Genomic DNA, 22,335 nt, shown 5'->3' with positions numbered 1-22,335 from the left:
CCTCTTCACCACCTCAGTTCTCTCAACAAGCAGAGGACACCGAAGACCCTGGTTTCTTGGACATTTTCTGCCCCATCTTCAGCCCTGCCTTGGCAGAGGGGCGTCAGTGTCTAACTTGCCTCGCTTAAACCCCCAGAGCAGCGCCAAGTGCAGAGAAGGCAGTGAGTGGTGTACTCAGTGAAGGAAGAGTAAGGGAGAGGGGAAGAGGCATCTAAGCACCTTTTAGCAAGGTCTGTACAAAAGGGAACGAGCCCCAAGCTCTGTCGGAAGCACTAGACTTGGGTAGAGGGGGCTGTTGCCTTCAGGGCGCTTGGTTTCCTCACACGGAACACCGGGGTAGGAGGTGGGTAAGCCATACCTGGGTAGGGAATTTTCCCGTAGGTGACGATCTCATACAGGAGAATTCCAAAGGACCACACGTCGGACTTGATAGTGAAGCAGCCAAAGTTGATGGCCTCTGGAGCCGTCCACTTGATAGGGAACTTAGCACCTGAGGAGGAAGACGTGGGCTCTTAGTCAGAACTCAAGCTAAAGGGTCATGAGTCATTTTCTCCTTTGAGTTTTTGGAAACTCAAGGATTTGTTTGGCATAGAAAAGATATGTACACAAACAAAATGGACATGCCGACATGGCGCCAAACGTCCTTCAACCTCGCTCACCTCCCTCTTTCTTGTGTTTCCCTTCCGGGCCCTCCCTTTCTTAGAAGCAGTGTCTTCTGGAACCTCTAGGGGGCAGTGTAACTGGCCTAGCTTTAAAAAGGACATGGTGTACAATGCAAAAACGCGTTTCTTATATGTTGAAATTGTCTATCTAGAGACGAGCATGCTGGTGTGCACCTGTAATCTCAGCTGAGGCAGGAGGATCGCTTTGTCTGAGGAATTTAAAACTAACCCGGACAGCAAAGCAGGGCCCCATTTCAAAACTCCAAACCAAACAAACATAACAAACTATCCCACCAATCTCTCTCCACAAAACAGTTCAGTTTTTTTGTTTGTTTGTTTTAATGAGCCTATTCTAAGCTTGCATGGATATATCTTTTATCTCAGTTAAATTTACCTATTTAATTTTTAGTGCTGGGATTCAGACTCAGGTCCTCATGTATGCTAAATACACACTTGACCACTGATCTATACCCACACCCTAAATTACATATAATTATATATGTATGCATATATATGCACAGAATTATATATATATATATATATATATATATATATATATATATATATATATATATATATATATATATATGTAAACATGTATGCTTTTGTGGACAAATAATTCTAAGCCTGTGCCCAAGCAATTATAAATGAGCTCCAAATGACATGTTTCCTTCTTCCATTGTCAATTCATATTACATGATGAGGACTGAAAACAGTTATCTGCTTAGAATGAGACAGTGATGCAATGAGGTTCCTATGAGTTTCCAGCGAGATGGAGGGACCAGGAACAGGCAGAGGTAGCCAGGGAAACACACAGGGTGCCTTTGAGAAATCAAGACCCGGCATAGACCGTAATTCCAGCATCGTGGAAGTGCTAAGGGTTCATAGCCATCACTTGAAAACCTGGCTTTTACTCTGTCTTTGCATGAGGTTTCTTTTGCAGTGCCTTCTTAACACTGCTTGTCCCTACAAAGAACAATAAAGAGAGCTGTGTGACACTTTGTTGTGTTCTGGGCAGTATCACAGGTTCTTGCAGCAGGTCTGGACGACCTGGACCAGTGGTGAACGATGGGAGGGAAGAGGTGCATGATGGGAAGGAAGAGGTGCACAAGGGGAGGGAAGAGGTGCAGAGACCGGCCCATCTCAGTGTTACTGCTTTCTTTTTGACGTAATCCCCAACAAATTCTTCTACTGTTTTTGTGCCTTTCTGCTATTTTTCAAAGACTCAATGCTTGTTGGTGTCACTAAACCACTGGATTCAGTTCTCGCTCATATACTCTGCAGCTGGATTCGCTGGTTTGAATCCTGGCTCAAGCCCCTTGCAGAGCTCACCAGAGCTGCAGAACCTCGGAGGTCCCTCGTCTGTGTTCTGCAACACTTCTGCAGTTCAGAAAAACATGTGTACTTTATCATTGACTGAAGAAACTCGACTTATGGGTAAACAAAGAACCTTAATTTGACAAACTGGAATCCAAAGCTGGGAGTGCGGTGCCCACACCTGTAAACCCAGCACTTGGAAGGCTGAGGCAGCAGGGGTTAGAGTGTGAGGTCAGCCTGGGTTACACAGCAAGAGCCTGCTATAACTCAATGCTTGAGCTCTTGCCTTGCAAGCCTGAGACCCTAGTTCATTAATCCCCAGTACCAAGGTTGGTGGGACAGAATGAATGCGTGGCAGAGGAGGGTGGTGAGGAGTGGAAGGGCATCAGGCATGGGGGTGAAAGGTGCTGAAAGTACGTTACAGACTTGGCATCAAAATGGCCTCCCCTAAGCGGCACACGTACACACCTTCTCTCGCTGTGTACTCGTTATCTTCAATCACTCTCGCGAGGCCAAAGTCTGCAATCTTGCACATGAGGGACTCAGAGACCAGGACGTTAGCGGCTCGCAGGTCACGGTGAATGTAGTTCTTCCGCTCGATGTACGCCATGCCCTCTGCAATCTGCAGACAGAATGGGGGCAGGTTTGTATTCTAGGTAGGCTGTCTTGGCCGGCCATCAAGAAAAATAAACAAACTAACAACCAACCCCCCCCCCCCAAAAAAAAAACAAAACAAACCAACCCAGTCTTTGAGATCCTTTCATTCGCACTATTCTGATTGTTCTGTCTCCTAACATCTCTAATGATGGCAACTAAAAAAAAAAAAAAAGGTTTTAATTTTACTTACCATTGTGTGTGTGTGTGTGTGTGTGTGTGTGTGTGTGTGTAAAAACTGAGTGCAGGTGCTCTTGGAGGCAAGAAGGGAGCATCAGATCCCCTAGAGATAGAGTTACAGGTAGTTGGGTGTAGCCCAACATAAGTGCTGGCAACTGAATTTAGGCCCATTTCTTCAGTTCCATGTCAGCATTTTGTTTTCTAAATAACAATGTATTTCAACGTTTTAAAAAGTGTGTGGCCTGTAATCCTGGCACTAAGGGAGGCAGAGGCAGATGGATCTCTGTGAGTTTGAGGCCAGCCTGGTCTACCGAGTGAGTCCAGGACAGCCAAGGCTACACAGAGAAAACCTGTTGTAAACAAACAAACAAACAAAAAACACCTCAAAACCCAAAATAAAAGAAAACAAAAAAAAAAAAAAAGTGAGAAGGCTCTTTTTAAGACCTGTAAAATCTGCGTCTACTGATACACACATGTCATCAGCTTAGATTCTAAGTGAGGAAACTTCCTATTCTCTGGATGTTTGTGTCCCCCAAATTCATGTGTTGACACCCAGACCCTCAGTATAATCCTTAATGTGTTGGCAGTTTGGTCAGGAGGGCAGGGTAGACTTGGTGACACAAGAGGCCACAGGGAACTTCCTGGGCCCTTCCACCCTGGGCAGCCACAGCTATTAAGAGGCTGTGAAGGAGAATGGGCCTGTGCCCAACACTGACTGTGTTGCTGCCTTCTCCATTCCTGCTGTTTGAGCCATTCAGTTTATGGTATCTTGTGGTAGAAAGCAGAACTAAGACAATAGAAGTGAAGAAAGTAACGTGCTAAGACATTAATAAGGCCCCAGGGACAGGGCATGAGGGACGTGCCTGTTGGAAGATCCTTTCTGTGAGGATCTTGCTAAGGAAGAGGTGTAGTGCCAGCTCTCCAGACCCTCTGCGAACAGTCCCTCAGGATGAACAGAATGTACTCTGACAGCAAGGTAAGACCATGGGAAAAAAGAAAGGGTTCAAGTAAATAACAGGGAAAGGGACTGCTTAGTGCTGGTAGGAAATGTGTCACAGCTCCAAAATCAGTTAAAGGATTGTACTGCCAAATTATACAGCCAGGGAGAAGGAAGGACAAATGTGTGTGTGTGTGTTTGTCTCTTTGTGTGTGTGTTTGTGTGTACATGTGTGTATGTGTGTGTTTTTCTGTTTGTGTAGGTATGTCTTTATGTGTGAGCTTTTCTCTTTGTATGTATGCCTGTTTGTGTGTGTACGTATGTGTGTTTATGTTCGTGCACAGGAGTGTGTAAGAGAGGAAGTCGCCTCTAATTAGAATTCCTTCTCAACAGATTGAATCGATTCTGCCAAATTCTGTCTTGAACTACAGCAGATCATCCGGGAGGACCTGACTCCCCCATTACCTTCAGCAACACCCTCATTACCTCATGGTGAACCCCATCTAAGCCCCTCCCCTCCTCCACTGCTCAGCAAAGGAGCTACTCTTTAGCACTCCCTTCCCCTCCTGGCCGCATCCTGGTTCTCCTTCCAGAGTTACCCAAGTCCTTCTCTAACTCCTCTTCCCCGTCCTACAGCGTTGGTTTGTACAAGCACCACTTGCTGCTAAGGGTTATAGCTTGGTCATTGTTTTTATTCTGTTCGGGGTGTTTACTGTTGTCATGGCAACTGGATAATAAACACCTCCAAGGCAAAAAGCCGCACTGTGTATCTTTCCTATCCTAACTCTTTATCTGGTGGAACTTTCACTGCTGTCACCAATCTCCCTCAGAAAACTGTGCTAAGGTCTTAATAGCACCAGGAAGCTACACTGGCAGCACACAGGATTTGGCAGGTGTCATTTCTGTGGAGAACAGTCAGCCCAGAATTTTACTCCCTTTGGGCACCAAGGAACACTGTCCAAATGCTTTAACAATGCTACTAAGTTTCCACGGGACCAAGCTCTGCTTCCTCCTCCTGCCTCCCATTCTCCACCCCCATGACTACTCCACAGCCTCCTGGGAGGCTCTCCATGGAGAGCCTCAAACCTCTCCATGGAGCATTCACTCCCCTCTTACACGACTCACTCATTCTCCAGGTCTCAGCTGAGAGGGTACTTCTTTGAGAAGCCTTAGTAGCAGGCCGCCTTCTCCAACGTGTGCATCTCCACGGCTCCCCACTCTACCATGCGCTTTCGTGTGGCCATTCCAGGTGTGTGCATGTGTGCCTCCCAGGGCACAGCTAATACAGCTCCTCAACTCCACCCATGTGCCCGTTTCTTGTGTCCTCTCCAAACGTGTACAACCCTGGGCACAGGTGAGCTGTAGGTACTGCCTGCAGCCAGCTCTAGACATAGTTCAAAGCACAATGTCACGGGAGCCTGACCTTGTAAGGCACTGTACAAATGTGACAGTTGTTAAGCAAACAAAGCAGGAACCAGGTGGTGGCCAAGGGAAAGTGTGAGGCTGGTCTGGAGAGCAATGACTGGGTGGTCTCTGCTTTCCTCCACTGTCAGTGGCCCTAGGCACTCAGAAGATGCATGCCCTTCTCTGGAAATATTCAAAATAGCTTCGATAGGAAGTCCACAGAAGGTGGGGGAGAATGACAGCCTTGGTGAGGACATGCTGGCATGCATGACTTCCTCTAGAAGACTCTGCACCCAGACCAGTGGGGCATGAGATAGAGGGCAGAGGGTGATGTAATATGAGGGACTGGAGCAGAGCTTGGGAGGTAGGAGTCAGGCCTTGATTTCTCTTTGTTTGCTGGCACACCAACCTCAACCAGCCTTACTAGGAAGGGCCACTACAGCCGGGGAGAGTGCAGAGCATGCTGGGACTAAGTAGAAAAAAGGGGACAGGCAGTTGTCCTGCAGCTGGCTGGAATGTATGGGCTTAAGGAGACAGTGAGATGCAGTGAGCCAGAGGCTGTTTCCAGAGCCCCCAAGAGACACAGACAATAGCATGGTCACGGCTGATGCTGTCTGAGCCTCTCGCCAGTTCTCCTTGGTAACTGAGCCTTTTAAAAATGCTAGGTCGTACACACTTACCTAGCTAACAGTGTAGTCATTATAGAACATGGGCTAGGAGTGCAAAGAAGCTGAAGCTGGCTAAAATCCCAACTCAGGCCTGAAGTACAGTTAACTAGAGTCCTGTGCAGGATACACAGCTATGAGCAGCAGCCCAGACAGTGAGGACTCAGCTCACCCTCATGCTCTGTCATGGATCCCCAAGGTCAGCTCATTTTCTGAACATTGCAGGAACTTTCCGGGAGGGGTCCTATCACATCTACTCAAGAGAGGCACCTGCTGAAAGTGTTGTGAAGTGATACTCTGACACAGTGACAGTCTCGAACAACAAGCCCTGTTGGCTTTGGCTTTCTAGTCCAGGCAGAGTACTTTCCTGAGCTCAGCTTGTAAACATTGATGTGGGTGTTGAGATGAGACTCTAAATGATAGTGCTAGCTGAGCCGACTAAATAGCAGACGCCCCAGAAAAGTGAAAGGCTCCCAAGCATCACAACTGCTCTTTTTTGGAAAATCAGTTCCCTCTCTTTAGCCCCTATCTCTACTGTGATGCACTTTCATTGTCCTCTAAAAACAAACAAACAAACAAACAAACAAACCAACCAATCTTTAGAGCCAATCTGGCTCTATTTGATAGCATCAGGAAGAAACCAGAGCCGTCTCCTCCTGGTCTAGTCTAGGAGCGACACTTCATTCATAGGATACCTTTTTTCTCTTTTAGGACACTTAGCCTTTGGCACCACATGAAGAACCATCAGATAAATACATCAATCCAAGTCAGGGTTGTCTCCACGGATCCTAAGAAAGAAGAGCTCTAGCCTCTCATTCCCTGTGTCCCGACCTCAGAAAAGCCACCAGTGTAGCAGCTACAGGAGATGTCACGTCCTAGTGAGAAAGGATCTGTTTGACTAGGAAATGGTTTTGTTGTGTTATGTAGGTAGATGACGATGACGATGATGATGATGACAAAGATGATGACAAGGACAAATAGGTGGTGAGGGAGATACTAATGACCCCCTAGTCAGGCATTTACAGTGTTTTACAACCATTAGGCTTAATTCATGTTTGACCCTAATAACAAGCACCAGGCAGGTTTTACTTCTGCTGAACACATGCAAAATGAAGCTTAGAGAGAGTAAGACTCCAAAAGACACCACAGTGAAGGAAGCCCATGGAGGTACATGACAACCATGCTCTGTGACCACACCCTGTCCAGCATCGTGACTTTCACTTAAAAAATGTTTATGACGGAAGCTAATGCTGTGAAACACACCTTTGCCGGGTATGCCGCTCTCTTGGGGAAAAGAGCAGAGCTAGCCGGCAAGGCAGAGAACCATGAACCACAAGGCCCACACCAGCCTAGCAACCTAGCCACAGAAGGAAATAACGATGCTACCTAGGGTGAAGGACAGCCTTGTCTTGTGAGCTGCTAAACAGACTTGCACTGTCAGGAAATGTGAGTCCTGCAATGCAACCTCTCTAATGCATCTTGGGAAAGAAGAGCAGCTTCAGGGATGCTGTCTTATTCATTAGTCAGCTGACTTTCCTCAACTGAGAGCCAACCAGCTGAATCTCTTCAACCACCAATCAGCTGAATGGCTTTCCCCGCCACAACCACAGGTCTGGAGCCCAGAGCCAAAGGTCTGGCCAAGCACGCTTGTCAGAGACAGGAAGTGTCTGCCTCTAAGAAGTCATTTAAGGAGCTGCAGCAGGCAGAAAACAAGTACTGCTTCTTGCAAGTGGAGACTCAGTTTGGGGTGCTGTACTGGTTGGTTTTGTGTCAGAGAGGAAGGAGCCTCAGTTGAGGAAAGGCCTCCATGAGATCCAGCTGTAAAGCATTTTCTTAATTAGTGATCAATGGAGGAGGGCGCAGACCATGGTGGGCGGTGCCATCCCCTGGGCTAATGGTTCTGGGTTCTATAAGAAAGCATGGTAAGGGGGCTGGAGAGATGGCTCAGAGGTTAAGAGCACTGGCTGTTCTTCCTAGAGGTCCTGAGGTTCAATTCCCAGCAACAACATGGTGGCTCACAACCATCTATAATGAGATCTGGTGCCCTCTTCTGGCATACAGGCAAACATGCAGACACAACATTCTATACACAATAAATAAATCAAAAAAAAAAAAAAAAAAAAAAGCAGGCTAAGAAAGCCAGGGAAAAGCAAGCCAGCAAACAGCACCCTCTATGGCCTTTGCATCAGTTCCTGCCTCCAGGTTCCAGCCCTGCTTGAGATCCTGTCCTGACTTCCTCCAACAGTGGGCTATAATCTGGATCTATAAGCCAAACAAACCCTTTCCTCCCCACAATTTGCTTTTTGCTTATGTTGCAGCAATAGAAACCCTAAGACAGGGGCTGTAAGGTGAGCTGGGTCAGCAGTGGATCTTAGGCCTTGGTCAGACTCCCAGAAGCCACTATGGACTGCTACCCTGTTTTAATGTTTTAGTATATTTATAGCTTCATAGTTACATTGCTTAGCAACAAGGATCCATTCTGAAAAAACCATCATTAAGTAATTTTAATACTGCTCAAGCATCATGTGCTATACTTCCATAAGCTAAGGTGGTGACATCATCACTAGTTGATATAATCTGTGACCATGGTTGTATGGACAGCCTGTGGCTGACACAGCATTGTAGTGCACACCACTTTGTGGTGTTTTTTTTTTTTTTGTTTGTTTTTTTTTTTTTTTTTTTTTTTTTTTTTTTTTTTTTTTTTTTTTTTTATTAAACACTAAGTGGTCCTTGCAGCACGGCAGCTCTTTCTCTGTCATTTTCCTGCAGTTAACAGACATAGAGCCTTCCATGTACATACACATTTATGGTGGACAGGATAGAGACAGAATATAAATTCCAGGGCTTTATTACTTTGCAAATAATTTTCTCATAGGATACACCATCAGGAATGTTAAACCGGACTAAAGATTTTAGAAGAACTTTTTTTGGGCCTGCTCACATAAATTTCCCAACCACTAAGAACACTTATGTAAAAAGCTTGTCTTCCTAGTCCCCAAACAAGGGGTGCACGTTGTGAGCTGTCTCGCCAGGCCCCCTTTACACGGTGCCAGGGTCTCTCTGAGGAAGGCCGCACTGGTCCCTCCCTGCCGGTGAACTTGGGTTTCACATCACCACTGTGCATACTTAGCACTCAGAGCACAGCTACGTCTCTGTGGAGAACCTTTAGCCGTGCAGTGACACCCAAGGGGCCTTCTTTCTGGGGAAATTTATCCTTTGTGGGAAATGTCAACTGTGTCTGCAAACCCACCCAGAGCTCAAATAATTCTCCTTGTGGGTGACTTACTTCCTGGTGGTCACTGTTCCCAAGTCGGTCATCTGCCTCCCTGTGAGAAACTGGTCAACTCCAGCACTGCACATAGTCAGGCTTTCAGCTAGCTCCCACCATGAGATGGATCAGGGATTCAGTTCCTCACCTTGTCCCTCATGTGTTCACAGACACTGGCTTAGCTGTCACCACGAAACTTCCTGATGCTTTGAGCAGATACACAAGTGCCACACAGGTGACCTGGCTCCAGAACTACTGCTCCGGTGTCTCTGTCCATTCTAAACACCACAGCTTTTGGGAACATCAGCAAACCCCAGGTGAAAGGTTTTGTTTGTTTGTTTGGTGTTGCTGCTGAGAAACACTCACCACGGAGTCAGCAGACTCAAGGAAACAGGAATCAAGGCACCCCATAAGGGCCCAATGTGATCACTCAAGCAAAGCTAAATTCTCCCCCCAGGAAATTCCAGCCTAAAAGAGAAGTCGGAAGCCTTAGAATAGGTTGTGGTAATATATCAGTCATCCAGACAAGCAGAGAGAGATACTAAACAAGAAGCCACCAGAGGGCAGGGGAAGAAGGGACCAGCTACCCTGCTCCCTCACCTGCTCCATGGGGCAAGTCACCTCACTCTCTAGAATGCCACTTGCTTCCTCTTCCTGCAGCTGAGGAAACGGTTCAGATAGCGAACTCTATACCAAGGCAGCAGGAGCCCTTGGAGTAAGACATTTGTAAGGCAGAGGGGAAAAGTGAGTAGCAACTGATACACAGCGCATTCTCTGAAGTATTTTTACAGGGAGAAGTGTGTAATGATCAGAAGAGAGAACAGAGTTTACAAACAAAGCAAAACAAGGATCCACATTTCTCCATGTTCCCAACAGGGCAGCACTTGTCTTCTGGCACTCAATTACCACAGAAACAATACACAGGAATCGTCATCGATTCCCCTATCCTGGGTGCCTACATTGCAATCTATAATGTGGGTGGCGGAAGCATGGTTCAAAAAGCCCAGTCACTGGTATTGACACTTTCATTTTCTCTGTGTGTGGATATAGCAGACTACCTTGGAAATGTTAGTATCTGTATTTCCCAAGAAAACACAGCTAGAAATAATTATCTATGATTTGATGTTGATGATGGTGGTGATGACAATCGCTGTCATCTGATAACCTCTCCTTGCCCTGACACCGCTAGCCCGTTACAAGCGTTGAGACTAGCCCACACAACAGGCGCTATTCATGCTAAGGAACAGGAGCCAGAGTCCAGAGAGGGTCTCCTCCAAGGAAGACCAGGAGTTGAGTCCACGTCTAATGGGCTCCCCCTTTATTCACACTGGCTTCTGCCCTTAAAAACAGTGTCCACCAAGTTGGCAGCACAAATAAAGGAGAGGAAGAGAAAGAAGAAGAGGAGACCATTTAAAACTCAACCAAGGCAAAACCCAAAGTCTGTGAGCCTGTCCTCAGAGCTGAGGATGAGGGCTGAGAAGGGAACACAGCCATGCAAAGCTGCTTCTGTGGCTGGTCGCGATGTAACCAGCCAAAACAGGCAAGAATCCCTCAGGGACCAAGCTTTCCAGAGGTGGCTCCACCAAACGATTGACTGTATTTAAACTAGTGTGTTTCCATGAGACCCTGCCTCAAAAATGAGGTCTATCTCTGACCCTTCAGGCACACATGTGAACACACACACATAACACAAGAAGCCATTATAGGACTTGAGAAATACTCGAACAACCATGTTCAGAGAAGCATTGTTCACGACAGCAACCCAGATATCCACTGATGGTTGAACAGATGAACAAAATGTAGTGTGTTCGTACCATGGACTATTATTCAGGCAACAAAAGGAAGGAAACTTGGTACACGTTACAGTGTGAGTGAACCTGGCAGATACTAATCTAAATGAAACCAGTTAGGAGCTTTAAACCATCAAATCCAGAGCTGCAGGAAGTAGAATGATGGCTAGCAGGCTGGGCAAAGGGGAATAGGGGGAGTTAGTTACAGAGTGTTAAACGAAAGACTCGGTGGCTTTTAGCAGCGTGGAAGTGCTTGATGCCAGCAATGAATAGAGAGTGGCGGGACCGCTGGGGCCCAGGCCGCGTGGAAGCCCTGAACAGCAGGGCGGGACCAGGCAGAAATTGCTGAAGCATCTCTTCCCCTTCCCTCAGTCCAATCTCAAAGCTGAAAATGCGTCAGGAAGATGGCTCAGTGGATAAAAGCCCTTGCTGCAAGACTGCCCACCTGAGTTTAACACACACAGACAGACAGACAGACAGACATGCATAGATAAATGGATGGGGGAAGGGAGGTAGAAAGGAAGGGAAGGAAGGCGTGGAGATCATCTGGAAGTTTGTAGGCCTGCTACCTTGCAGTAAACAGCTTGGCAGGAAGAGCAGGAGAGATCCCGTGTCAACAGGGCAGAAGGAAAACAGGCTCTAGAAAGCTGTCCTCTGACCTCCAGACAAATGATATGGCATATACGTACCGATAGCCACATACACCCCACCACACACACACACACACACACACACACACAGAGTAACAACACACTTCAAATAAAGTGTTCCACAGTGTTATGCACTGTTAGGGCTTAGCAGGAAATGGGAAGATTACCAACAGCATCTCAGAGCTCAATACTGGGAGGGTGCAGCAGAGATTTGGAAATCAGTTGTCTTGAGTCTATGGGAGATAATTATTACTTTGTAAATATGTATATTTATAATTACTATGGTGACTGCAGTATCATCTTTGAACCCTTTGTGTGTGCATGTGCGGCAGGGTGCTGAGCCCAGAGCCCTGCACATGCTGAGTATGTGCTCTGCCACTTTCGTCCTCAGCCCTGCACTGTATCGATAGGAAAATGACTAAAATCACCATTGGGCTTTTAATAGTGAAACGATAAACGCTAGAGATCATGGCTGAGAAGCCAGGTGGGAAGCCAAGTGGGCACAGCTGGCCTCAGGCACACGGGCTGGGGAGGGCCTGGGGGTACGCAGGCTGGCTGCCACGGGTTCAGGACTTGCCGCTTCAGTACAGGCAGGATAAGGCAGGAAGCGGCAGACGTGCTGGAACTCTTTCAGTGCCCCAACAATGGTGGAAATGTCCCAACCCTGGCCTAATGAGCAGAGACCACTCAGCAAGGAGAAAGAAGCGGCTGTCCACTTATTCCAGCGAGGGGGCAAATGACAGTGATGCCGCTGGCCACTGTGTGCTCCTGCGGTCAAGACTGCTCCTGCCGTGGAACGGGCCCCAGCCCAATAGGTGACTCCTGATGTTACCAAACAAGAGACGATCCCCTCAACCCACTGCCAAAAATGCTCAGTGGGAACGAGCTATGACTTTGAGGAGCATTAAGATGCCCACCCTCCAATCCTGCCCTCTGGTCCTGGGCTCTATCACAGGAAGCACAGCTCAGCAGAGCCTTGTGCAGATTTGCTCCGCACTGCTGCGTCAGCAGTGGGGGACTAGGCGCGGCCCAAGTGCTGTCTCTGGGTGAATGCTAAGGAAATGCGGCACGATGGTGTCACGCTCCCGGGAAGAGCTTGCCTTGTAATAGGTATACACACTCTTACAGAATTTTAATAACAAATGAAAAAAAACCAAAAAAACAAAACCAAAGCATTCAGTTAAATATCTACCAATGCAACAGTGCATTGAATGTGGCATGATTTAAAGCAGAGTAGGATGTGAAGGACCGGAGGCAGGGAGATAAGAAAAGAAGCTACTCAAGAAGTTCCCAGAAAAATAAACTGTCTGCAATGAATAAACGGAAGAAGAGACTCCTGGCGTCATACACAGAAAATAGACAGAAACTGTAATAATGAAGTAAGAAATTAGACAAGTCTAGAGAGGTTTCTCGGTGGTTAGGAACACTTGCTGCGCTTGTAGAGACCCAGTTGTGGTTCGCAGCACCTGCACCCAGCCTTCAACCTCCTGTAATTCCACCTCCTGGGATCTGCTGCCATCCTCTGGCCTCTGCGGACACTGCCCACGTGTGGTATATATATAGGTACACAGGTCCCCACACACACATACACATTGAATGATTTTAAAAGAGAAAGAATTAATAGCAACACTTAGTTTGGGCAAGAAAGTATATAAAAAGATACTCCCACATTTTTAAGACTTTTATGAAGAGCTACCCAAATTAAAAATGAACGCACACTTTGGGAGTGGAAGATCTACAATCAAGGACTTATCCTTCAAACATACTTCACAAACCTGTGTTAAGAGGCCTTCACATATCACCATCCATGTTTGCAACAGTTACAAACCCAAATCCAACCTGAACAAAAATACCCTAAAAAGCAACAACACTGTCTAAGAATAAAGATGTGACTACAGAAATCATAACACCACCACAGAGGAGGCCACTGAGTGAACTAGGGAAACCACAACACAGCCAAAGGAGGATGCTAAACTGACTAACAGATGTGCAAAGATCCCTCAGAGCTGATATGGAAAGTACCCAAAATACAGTCATTGATGAAGTTACACAATTCCATCCACGAGAGGAGGACATAATGTATCCTTTGAAAGGAAGAGTTTGAAAGGAAGAGTTGGGAAATAACATTTTAGCTTATAAACTACAAGGCAGTTCATTTTCTTCTTATCCATTATCAATCATTAATTAGAATATCCACTATTCATTACTAATGCTAGTACCTAAAATATTGCCCCCAAACTAAATAAAAAATGTAGGGCAAGAATAAGCAACACTAGCTGGGTGCGGTGGCACATGCCTGTACTCCCAGCACTCTGGGAGGTAGAGACAGGTGGATCTCTGTGAGTTTGAGGGCAGCCTGGTCTACAATTCAAGTCTAAGATAGCCAAGGCTACCCAGAGAAACCGTTTTTAAAAAACAAACAAACAAACAAACAAACAAAAAGAATAAACAACATACCATAATAATGAAATAATCATTTTAATATTACTATTATTTTGATCCTGGGGACTGAACCCATGGCCTTGGACATCCTAAGTATAGAGCTTTATTCCAGAATCTCCAGGCCTATTTTTAACGTCTTAAAATTTATGTATTGTTATATTTTGTGTATGGGTGTTTTTCCTGTATGTCTTTGTACCACATATATGCAGTTCCCACAGTGGCCCTCTGATCCTCTGTAACAGGAGTTAACAGAAGGTTGTTAGCTGTGATGTAAGTGCTGGGAAATGAACCCAAGTCCTATGCAAGAGCAACAAGTGCTATTACCTGTTGAACCATCTCTCCAGCTCCTTTATATCTTTTAAAAACTATTATTTAAAAAATTTTAAGTCAGGCTCTCAGTAAATTACTCACACAAACCTTGAACTTGTCCAGGCTGGCCTGGAATTTGAGCTGTTTCTGCCCTAGCCTCCTGAGCAGCTGGGATTCCATTCCTATGCAGAGCAATTTTAATTTGGAATATGGCTGCTTGGTAAGAGATCATATCTGGTTGAAATATAAACTCACCTATAATCCAGGAGACAGAAACAAGCAGACCTGAGTTCAAGGCCAGCCTGGTATAGAGCAAGTTTCACGTAAAGAAAAGCTTAGGTCCAGGTGTAGTGGTACATGCCTTTAATCCCAAAGAGTGAAGGTAAAGTCAGTTTGTAGAAGGAAGCACCCATGTTTAAAAGTGATGTCTACTCTAGTGGCAGAAAAGGTGACACATCAGAGAAAGATCTGAGAATATAGGATACATCCAACTCTCACCAGAAGAGAGGAAAGGGAAACTACTTAAGGGGTAATATAGAAAGAGAGAGAGAAGGCAGTTTTACTGGGACAGTAGAGGAAAGGTTGCAGAGAGAGAGAGAGAGAGAGAGAGAGAGAGAGAGAGAACTCAGGTGAAGACTGAATAATCCAGAGAATGAGAAAGAGCCAGGAGATTAGAGCAGATTGATGGAGTTAGTTTGAGGCCAAACAGAGCAATTCAGGGGATGAGAGAGAAGCCAGATTGAGTAAGTTAGGCAGAGAAGTTTGAGGCAGAACTGCCGAGTTGAACCAGCTAGCCCAAAGTTTAGTAAGAACAAGAAAGGGTGAGCTTATTAAGAAGTAAGTTTCAGAGGCTGAAAACATTGTAGACCTACGTTAGATTGTATGGAGGACTAGGCCTAGGTTAGCAGACTGAGGCAGTAAGCCTCCATGACAACAACTGAAACACAGGAATAAAAGTTCCTTTTACCTTCCTACAACCCCAGACCAGACTAAAATGTTATTTTAATTAATAAAAATTCTGAACATATATTCCCAGAACCTTCTAAAGCATGGACACTTGTTTCATGTTATATTAGCTTGGAAGGATTTCCAGTGTTAGTCGCTAGGCTGTTCGTTCTTACAAAATCGCATCAGAGTTAGGACTTTAAGAAAGAGCTTGGGGTATACTTTGGAATTCTGGTCACTGTAGCTTCCCTAGAATGCTCGTGGTACCCTCACTATGTGCATGTTGTTGTTATCATTATTGTTTTTGTTTTTGCTTTTTTGATGGGTTTCTACTGACTTACAGGGAAGCTATGTGTCCTGTGGAGGAGGCAATGAATAGCTGTTTTTTTTTTCTTATGTTCTCTTTTTTTTTCATTTTTAAATAATTTTATACATTCATTTGTATCCCAGCTATAGCCCACTTATCATTATTGTTGTTGTTGGATTGAACCCAATAGTTTTGCCACTGAACTATGGTGGCTCCATCTTAGTGTATCAAAGGACTGAAGGTCAAGGTCCTTCTGAGGTGGGAGTAAGAGAACAACATTTATTCATCCATTCACCCATCCATCTGTCTGCTGATACAGTCCTTCCTGCCTACAAGCCCCATCCTGTTGGTCTACTAGAAACAGCTCTTATCTATTAATGTTTCCTTCCTTCCTTCCTTCCTTCCTTCCTTCCTTCCTTCCTTCCTTCCTTCCTTCCTTCCTTCCTTCCTTTCTCTCTCTCTCTCTCTCTCTCTCTTTCTTTCCTCTCTCTCTCTCTCTCTTTCTTTCCTCTCTCTCTCTCTCTCTCTCTGTTTTGAGACAGAATTTCTCTGTGTAACAGTTATGGCTGTCTTGGAATTCTCTTTGTAGTCAGGCTGGCTTCAAAGTCACAGAGATCTGCCTGTCTCTGCTCTCTGAGTGCTGGGTTAAATGTGTGCACCACCACGTCTGGCCATGTTTAATTCCTAGTAAAGAAAGTAAGAGACAGAAAGCAAAAATTTGGCAAACAGACACAAAGCCAGGAATGAAGGAAACAGATCTCAGGCATAGCACCTTTCAAGTGGTTAAGCTATGCTCTGCAAGAACTTGCTAACTCACTCAGCCTATGATGAACTTCAAGGAAGTTTGCAACAAGATCTAATAAATTCCAAATAAACCTGAAACAGATTCAGGGTCATCTTTAGATTTCACCCTCTTTGAAGTGAGTTTTCAAAATAATCTGTGTTTATGGATGGAGCCTGGAAAGGCGTCCCCTCCACCACTCCAGCTTTTCCTTACAAACATGGAAGCAGGAGGGGATAGAGGCTGGAATGACACTGGAGAGATGGTGTACTTACCAGTTAGAATTTGCCCGAGCCCACTGCATTGGGCAGATGACTTCTGGTCTTCCCTGACTCAAGAGTATGACAAAAGTCTAGTTCTTCCAGCAGACACGCCTTGGAGAGGAAGAGACCTGTACCTCTGACAGGACAGCCTAAAAAGGACCACTCAGCAACTTCCCAACAGCCCAAAGGATACCTGTGGCTAGTCCTGAATTACAGATAACCAGACCAGTTATACGTAGATTTAAACGAGCACTTAAGATGAAACTTGGAATAAGAAACATAAAACCCTGAAGCATGGATTTCCATATAAGTAGCAGAAAAACGGCAGACCAATAGCCTTTATCAGGGCTCAGCATGTCCTGACTGATGCTCTTGAGGGCTCCAAGCAAGATATGACTCTACTCTTGTCATCCTACAGTGCTCTGGCCAGTGACCAGAGGTTTCAGGAGCAGAGAATCTGGAAGCAAAGACCAGCCACACAGTTATTCTGTAAATTATCAAGAAGGGTAAGGTGGTGGAGGTAGCCTTTTAGGTTACCTGTGCAAGATGGGGTGAGTGAAAGAGTGAGGAGAGCATCAGGGTTTGGGGCTTGGCAACTCTAGGGACTGCAAACAGTGAGGGGGATGAGCCTGTGAATGGGAATGGTTCCAGAGCAGGAAGGAAAGGCACTCGGCTGGGCGTGGTCAGTGCCACGTGACTAACACACATCTGTGCGCAGAAGCCAAGAAGGCAGTGGACTGGAGAGCCCATGGGGCTAGAAAGAAGAGCTACAATGTTCTCAGAGGTAGACACAGTGTTGCTAGATCTTCAGTGCCCCCAAATTACAGTTTCTCAGAATGTAAACAGCATAATCCTGTAAATCAGTGGTTCTCAACTTGAGGGTCATCACCCCTTGCAGAGTGGGGTGTGGGAGGTTGGAGGTGGAAGGACCCTTTTACAGGGGTCTTGTGAAAACAGATATTTATGTTACAATTCATCACGGTAGCACAATTACAGTTATGAAGTAGCAACCACTGTTGTAAATAGAATCTTTGGAGATTTAATAAGTTAAAGATCTTGAGATGAGATGCCAACCTCGGCTCAGGACAGACCCTGTGTCTAATGCCTGGTGGCCCTTTAAGGAAACAACAGAGGGAGGCTTTGCTTCTCCTGCAGAGAAGGCTGGACAAAGACAGGGGGTAGGGGTGGGCAGGGCTTACAGAACCCTGCCTCAAACCAGGGGTACCAGGAGGCACCAGAAACGGGAAGAGGCAAGGCAAGATTTTTCCCTAGGGCTGTAGAGCAAGCCAGCCCTTTTGATAACTTTATCTAGACTTGTGACTCTGGTGTAAGTAGAGGATAAATTTCCATCATTTTAAGCTGAGTAGCTGCCTCAGGAATACAATGATTTCCGTGGGATCACCGAGGAGATGAATGTAGAGAAAAAGGGAAGCAGCAGGCTTGAATTCTGGAACATTCCAAGTCTAAATGCTTGAAAGATGGCCAGTGAGGTGAGAGGGAGGGGATGAGGTGCACTCAGCATCCAGGAGTAGCTGATGACCTAACACCTTGGCTAGGGTGATGGTGGCTTCAGGTGAAAAAAGAAAGGGGGTATCTGGAGAGGTGGGTACAGATCCTCAGGCCATTTGAGGTAAGGGGAGAAGGAGCCCTAAGGCAGAAGTGACTGGAGAGGAAGGGGAAAGGGGGAAGTGTTATTATGGTTCCTATGTCCCTTTCACAGGAATGAAGAACAAGACTAAAACAGAACTTCCAGAACAACGTCTGAAAACACCAGGCAAGGCTCGGGCTCAATGAGTAACACAGTATATCAATTCAGGCACCCCGAGGCTGGACGAGGAGGCTCTGAGGGAAAGGTCCAGTCAGGTGGTCCACTGAGAGCCCCGAGGGGGTGGGCAGGTGTATGGCTGAAGAAGAAACATTGTTGGCCAGGACTCAATGAAAGGATATGGGCTTGGAAACTGTAGTGGGGTCGCTGGGCATGTGGATGAGCGGTCCTGAATCCTGAGTGCAAAAAGCCAGCTGTCATATTAGCACACAGCTGAGGTTAAGGTTCAATGAGGTGAAGAGCTGACTCTGCAGAAGGCTGGGAATGATTTTACCAAGAAGGGACAGCACAGGGGTATGTGTAACACCAGAAAAGAGAGAATGAATATGAAAATGAATATAAGGTGTGGGGAAAAGCAACAGATCGAAAAAGTCTGGGCACAGGGGTCTTTTCTGACACTAATACTCCAGCCAAGGACCACTCATGGAGATGGCCTGGAACCCCTGCACAGAGGTAGCCTATGGCAGTTCAGTATTCAAGTGGGTTCCCTAGTAATGGGGATAGGGACTGTCTCTGACAGGAACTGATTGGCCTGCTCTTTGATCACCTCCCCCTGAGGGGGGGAGCAGCCTTACCAGGCCACAGAGGAAGACAATGCAGCCAGTCCTGATGAAACCTCATAGACTAGGATCAGAGGGAAGGGGAGGAAGACCTCCCTTATAAGTGGGCTGGGAGAGGGACTCGGGTGGGGAAGAGGGAGGGTGGGATTGAGAGGGGAGGAGGGAGGGAGGTACAGGGGCGATACAAAGTGAAGAAACTGTAATGAATATGAGGTGTGGGGACAAATAAGATGTGAGTGGCTGGAAGAACTGGAGTGATGCTAAAACTGAGGTAGAACCTTAGAGACAGAGAGGGACCAAAGGTACGATGGGGCGCTATCACTGCACAGATGCTCAGTGAGGAGACAAGACAGAATGCTGGAGGGCAGGAAGTCAAGAAACAGGCCTGAGTTTGAAGGTGAGGATTGCTGGGAACAATGGGAGGTGTGCTTAGAGTCAGCTAGTGAGCCAGAGCTGTGTGTCACTGTGAGGGATGCAGCGGGGGAGGGGGGGGGCGGCGGCGACAACCGCAGCAAGCAGTCTGATGGTGAGGGCTTCAAGGGGGTCGAGGGTCTGGGGATGAAGCAGAGGTCTACAGTCAGCAGGAGGACTGCATTCCTCCCCAGTGTAGGAATGCCCCAAGAAAAACTGGGCCAAGAAACACTTTTGTGCCAGTAGTCATATCTTAAAGGAACAAGGGCTTGGCTCCGTACCGTAGAGCATGACCCAGGAAATGGTTAAACATACTTGGAGAAGCAGCTGGAAATTTTTCCGCCAACTACGAATCACAATTTTGTAGAGAAGCGTGCCTTCACCATGTCAATTCCAGAATCAAGGTGGCACTCGGTGCCAAGGGAAAGGCCGGGAAAGGCCGAGAAAGGCCGGAGAGAAAACACCTGTTCCACTGGGCACCTCCCCCACCATGCTTCAGTTTCAAACAGCTCCTTTATAATTTCTCATTCTTCCTGGTGTTCTTTATGCCAGGGAGGATGTAAAACAAAGCCACTCTTTGTTTTTCTCTGACAGCCCAGGTACTCACATTTTACTTCCTTCTTCTCTCATGTTTGTTTGGCCAATTAGGCAGGTTTTGCAAAGGTAAATAAACCGAAGAGGAAAGTGAAAATTCTTTGTTCGGCGTCTGAGACTCAGACAACCTTCCAGATGGCACACATTCTTCTAGGTGCTAGCTCAGAGCTCTGTGAAGCCAGAGAGGTGTGCTCTGCTATACAGGTCAATAACATGATTTAGCAGGTTTTGACCCAGCACCTACTCTTTTCAAGGGTCTGTTGCTACATACGGATGCTACAAACACCAGCAAGAGCTCACTGAAATATTAATTGTACATGCTATGGAAGAAATGGTGGGAGGCAACTACATTAGAACCATCATGGAACAAACAGGGTCTGAGGAGAAATAGCTTAGGTGGCAGGACACATGCTGAGCATGAGGCATGAGCACGAGGCAAAGGACAGTAGGTCCCAGGAAGAAAATCTGGGAAAGGCACTGAGGCAGGGACGCAGCTGTGAGCTGCAGAGCTGAGGAAGGGGGGTGCTGTTGACCAATGGAGCTCTAGGTCTGGTGAGAACCTATAAAGGAGAGTTGCCAGGGATGAAAGTCATCCAGGGGGGTGAGATGCATTCACGGCCCTGACTCAGAAAGATGGATAATAGAAGGGTATTGGCAGAAGACATGGAGAGGGGCAGTGGGGAGCTGGCATTCGTGGGTGCACTATTTTGGCTAGGGAAAAAAGAAGGACTCTGGAATTGCTTTGGTTTTGTAAAAACATGAATGGTCTTAATGCTGCGGCCAGCACGAAATATGGGTTAAATCGGTGCATTTGATGTTACGTATATTTTAAACCACAGTTGGCTATGAATGTCTGATGTGTATGGGGCATAGAACACATGTAGAGGCCAAAAGGAAACCTCAGGTGTCCTTGCCTTCCATTATGTCAGAGACAGGCTCTCTCTTGATGAGATTTTCAGCCTCTACCTCAGCTTTACCTGGGTTTGGGGGATTTGAACTCATTCTTCCTGCGTGAGTGGCCAGTGCTTTACACACCAAGCTATCTTCAAGTCCCATTCTACCACCATGAAAACAAAAAACAAACCGAGGAATAAGAGAGGGGAAAGAAGGGAGATGAGAAACCATGCAGCTGGCCTGCCTACTCAGTGAAACTTGTGAAGAAGGAAGCTGAGGAGACAGGAGAAAGAACAGCTAGGAGCCAACTCCGTCTGAAATTCATGGGTGCCGGCCAGCTTTTATGTCAACTTGACACAGGCCAGAGTCATTTGGAAAGAGAGAACCAGAATTGAAGAAGTGTCTCTATCGGATTGGCCTGTGGGCAAGCCTGTGGGGCATTTTTAAAAGGAGTGATTGATGTAAGAGGGCCCAGGTGGGTGGCACCACCTCTGGGCAGGTGGTTCTGGGGTACAAAAAAGCAAACTGAACAAGCCAAGGAGGAACACTCCTCCATGAGTTCAGAATGAACTCCTGCCTTTCAGGTTCCTGGAAGTAGAAGCCCCAGGTCAAAGGAAAGGAAGTGAGGCTTGGCACCACGTGGCAGGGTCAGAGTCCCTTGAAGAGAGCCCAGGAGAGGCTGCTGGTGTAGTTGCAGTCAACTAGCAGTAGAGACCCCAATACTTTGGAGATGCTACTACCATGGGACAACCACCAATGACAGCAGCAGAGTAGAGCTGGCTTGAGCCTTTAAGACAAGCTGTATGTGCTGCAGAGGGCAGAACCAGGGAAGTACTGCTGCCTAGGTCTCTGGGAGCCTAGAATATTGGGAGTTGGTACCAGATGTCAAACATTGAACTTCTTCTATTGTTGAATTCTGGTTTATTTTGATTTGGTTTTAACCGTGTACGTGGTCCTCTGGTGTATCAGAAAGCAGACTGAGCAAGCCATGGGGAGTAAGCCAGGAATCAACGCTCCTCCACAGCCTCTGCTTCTCTTTCCTACCTCCAGGTTCTTGCCTTGAGTTCCTGCTATGATTTTTCTCAGGGATGGAGACTAGAAGTATACTCGGAAGTAGAAGATGAAGTAAATCCTTCCTTCCCCAGGTTGCTTTTGTTTATGGTGCTTAATCACAGCAAAAGAAACAATAACGACTGTGACTGGACACCTTGTTTAATGTTTTTTTTTTTTAATGCATGCACAATTATATTTATTTGTAGGTATAACGTAGTTCATTGTATGTATGCAGTGTGTAATGCTCAAACCAGGTTAGTCAGCATACCAGTCACCTCAAATATTTGAAGAAAAGTGCCATACATTCTAAAACGTGCACACTAAAAATGATCTTATGGGTGCAGAGAGTGGTATGGTGGTTGCAGAAGCTGGAAAGGGCAGAAGACATGGGCAGAAAATGAAATAGGCAGGTTTCTGTGGTGTG

The 22,335-nt window shown here is 46.4% G+C and overlaps 1 protein-coding gene across 3 annotated transcripts in view; it reads right to left on the bottom strand.

Moving 5' to 3' along the window:
- Lyn (LYN proto-oncogene, Src family tyrosine kinase) overlaps positions 1 to 22,335 on the bottom strand; it is a 117,124-nt gene that overhangs the window by 8,374 nt on the left and 86,415 nt on the right. For all 3 annotated transcript variants that reach the window (XM_055603256.1, XM_055603257.1, XM_055603259.1), the window contains exons 11-12: positions 2,448 to 2,601; positions 359 to 490 (exon numbers count right to left, since the gene is read on the bottom strand). In XM_055603256.1, the coding sequence (XP_055459231.1) occupies positions 359 to 490; positions 2,448 to 2,601 (286 nt within the window). The remainder of the gene's footprint in view (positions 1 to 358; positions 491 to 2,447; positions 2,602 to 22,335) is intronic.

This window comes from Psammomys obesus, unplaced genomic scaffold, assembly GCF_907164565.1.
Source record: "Psammomys obesus unplaced genomic scaffold, mPsaObe1.curated_primary_1811, whole genome shotgun sequence".
NCBI classification, from domain to species: domain Eukaryota; kingdom Metazoa; phylum Chordata; class Mammalia; order Rodentia; family Muridae; genus Psammomys; species Psammomys obesus.
The sequence above is the reverse complement of the archived record's forward strand: the minus strand, read 5'-3'. Positions and strand labels throughout refer to the sequence as shown.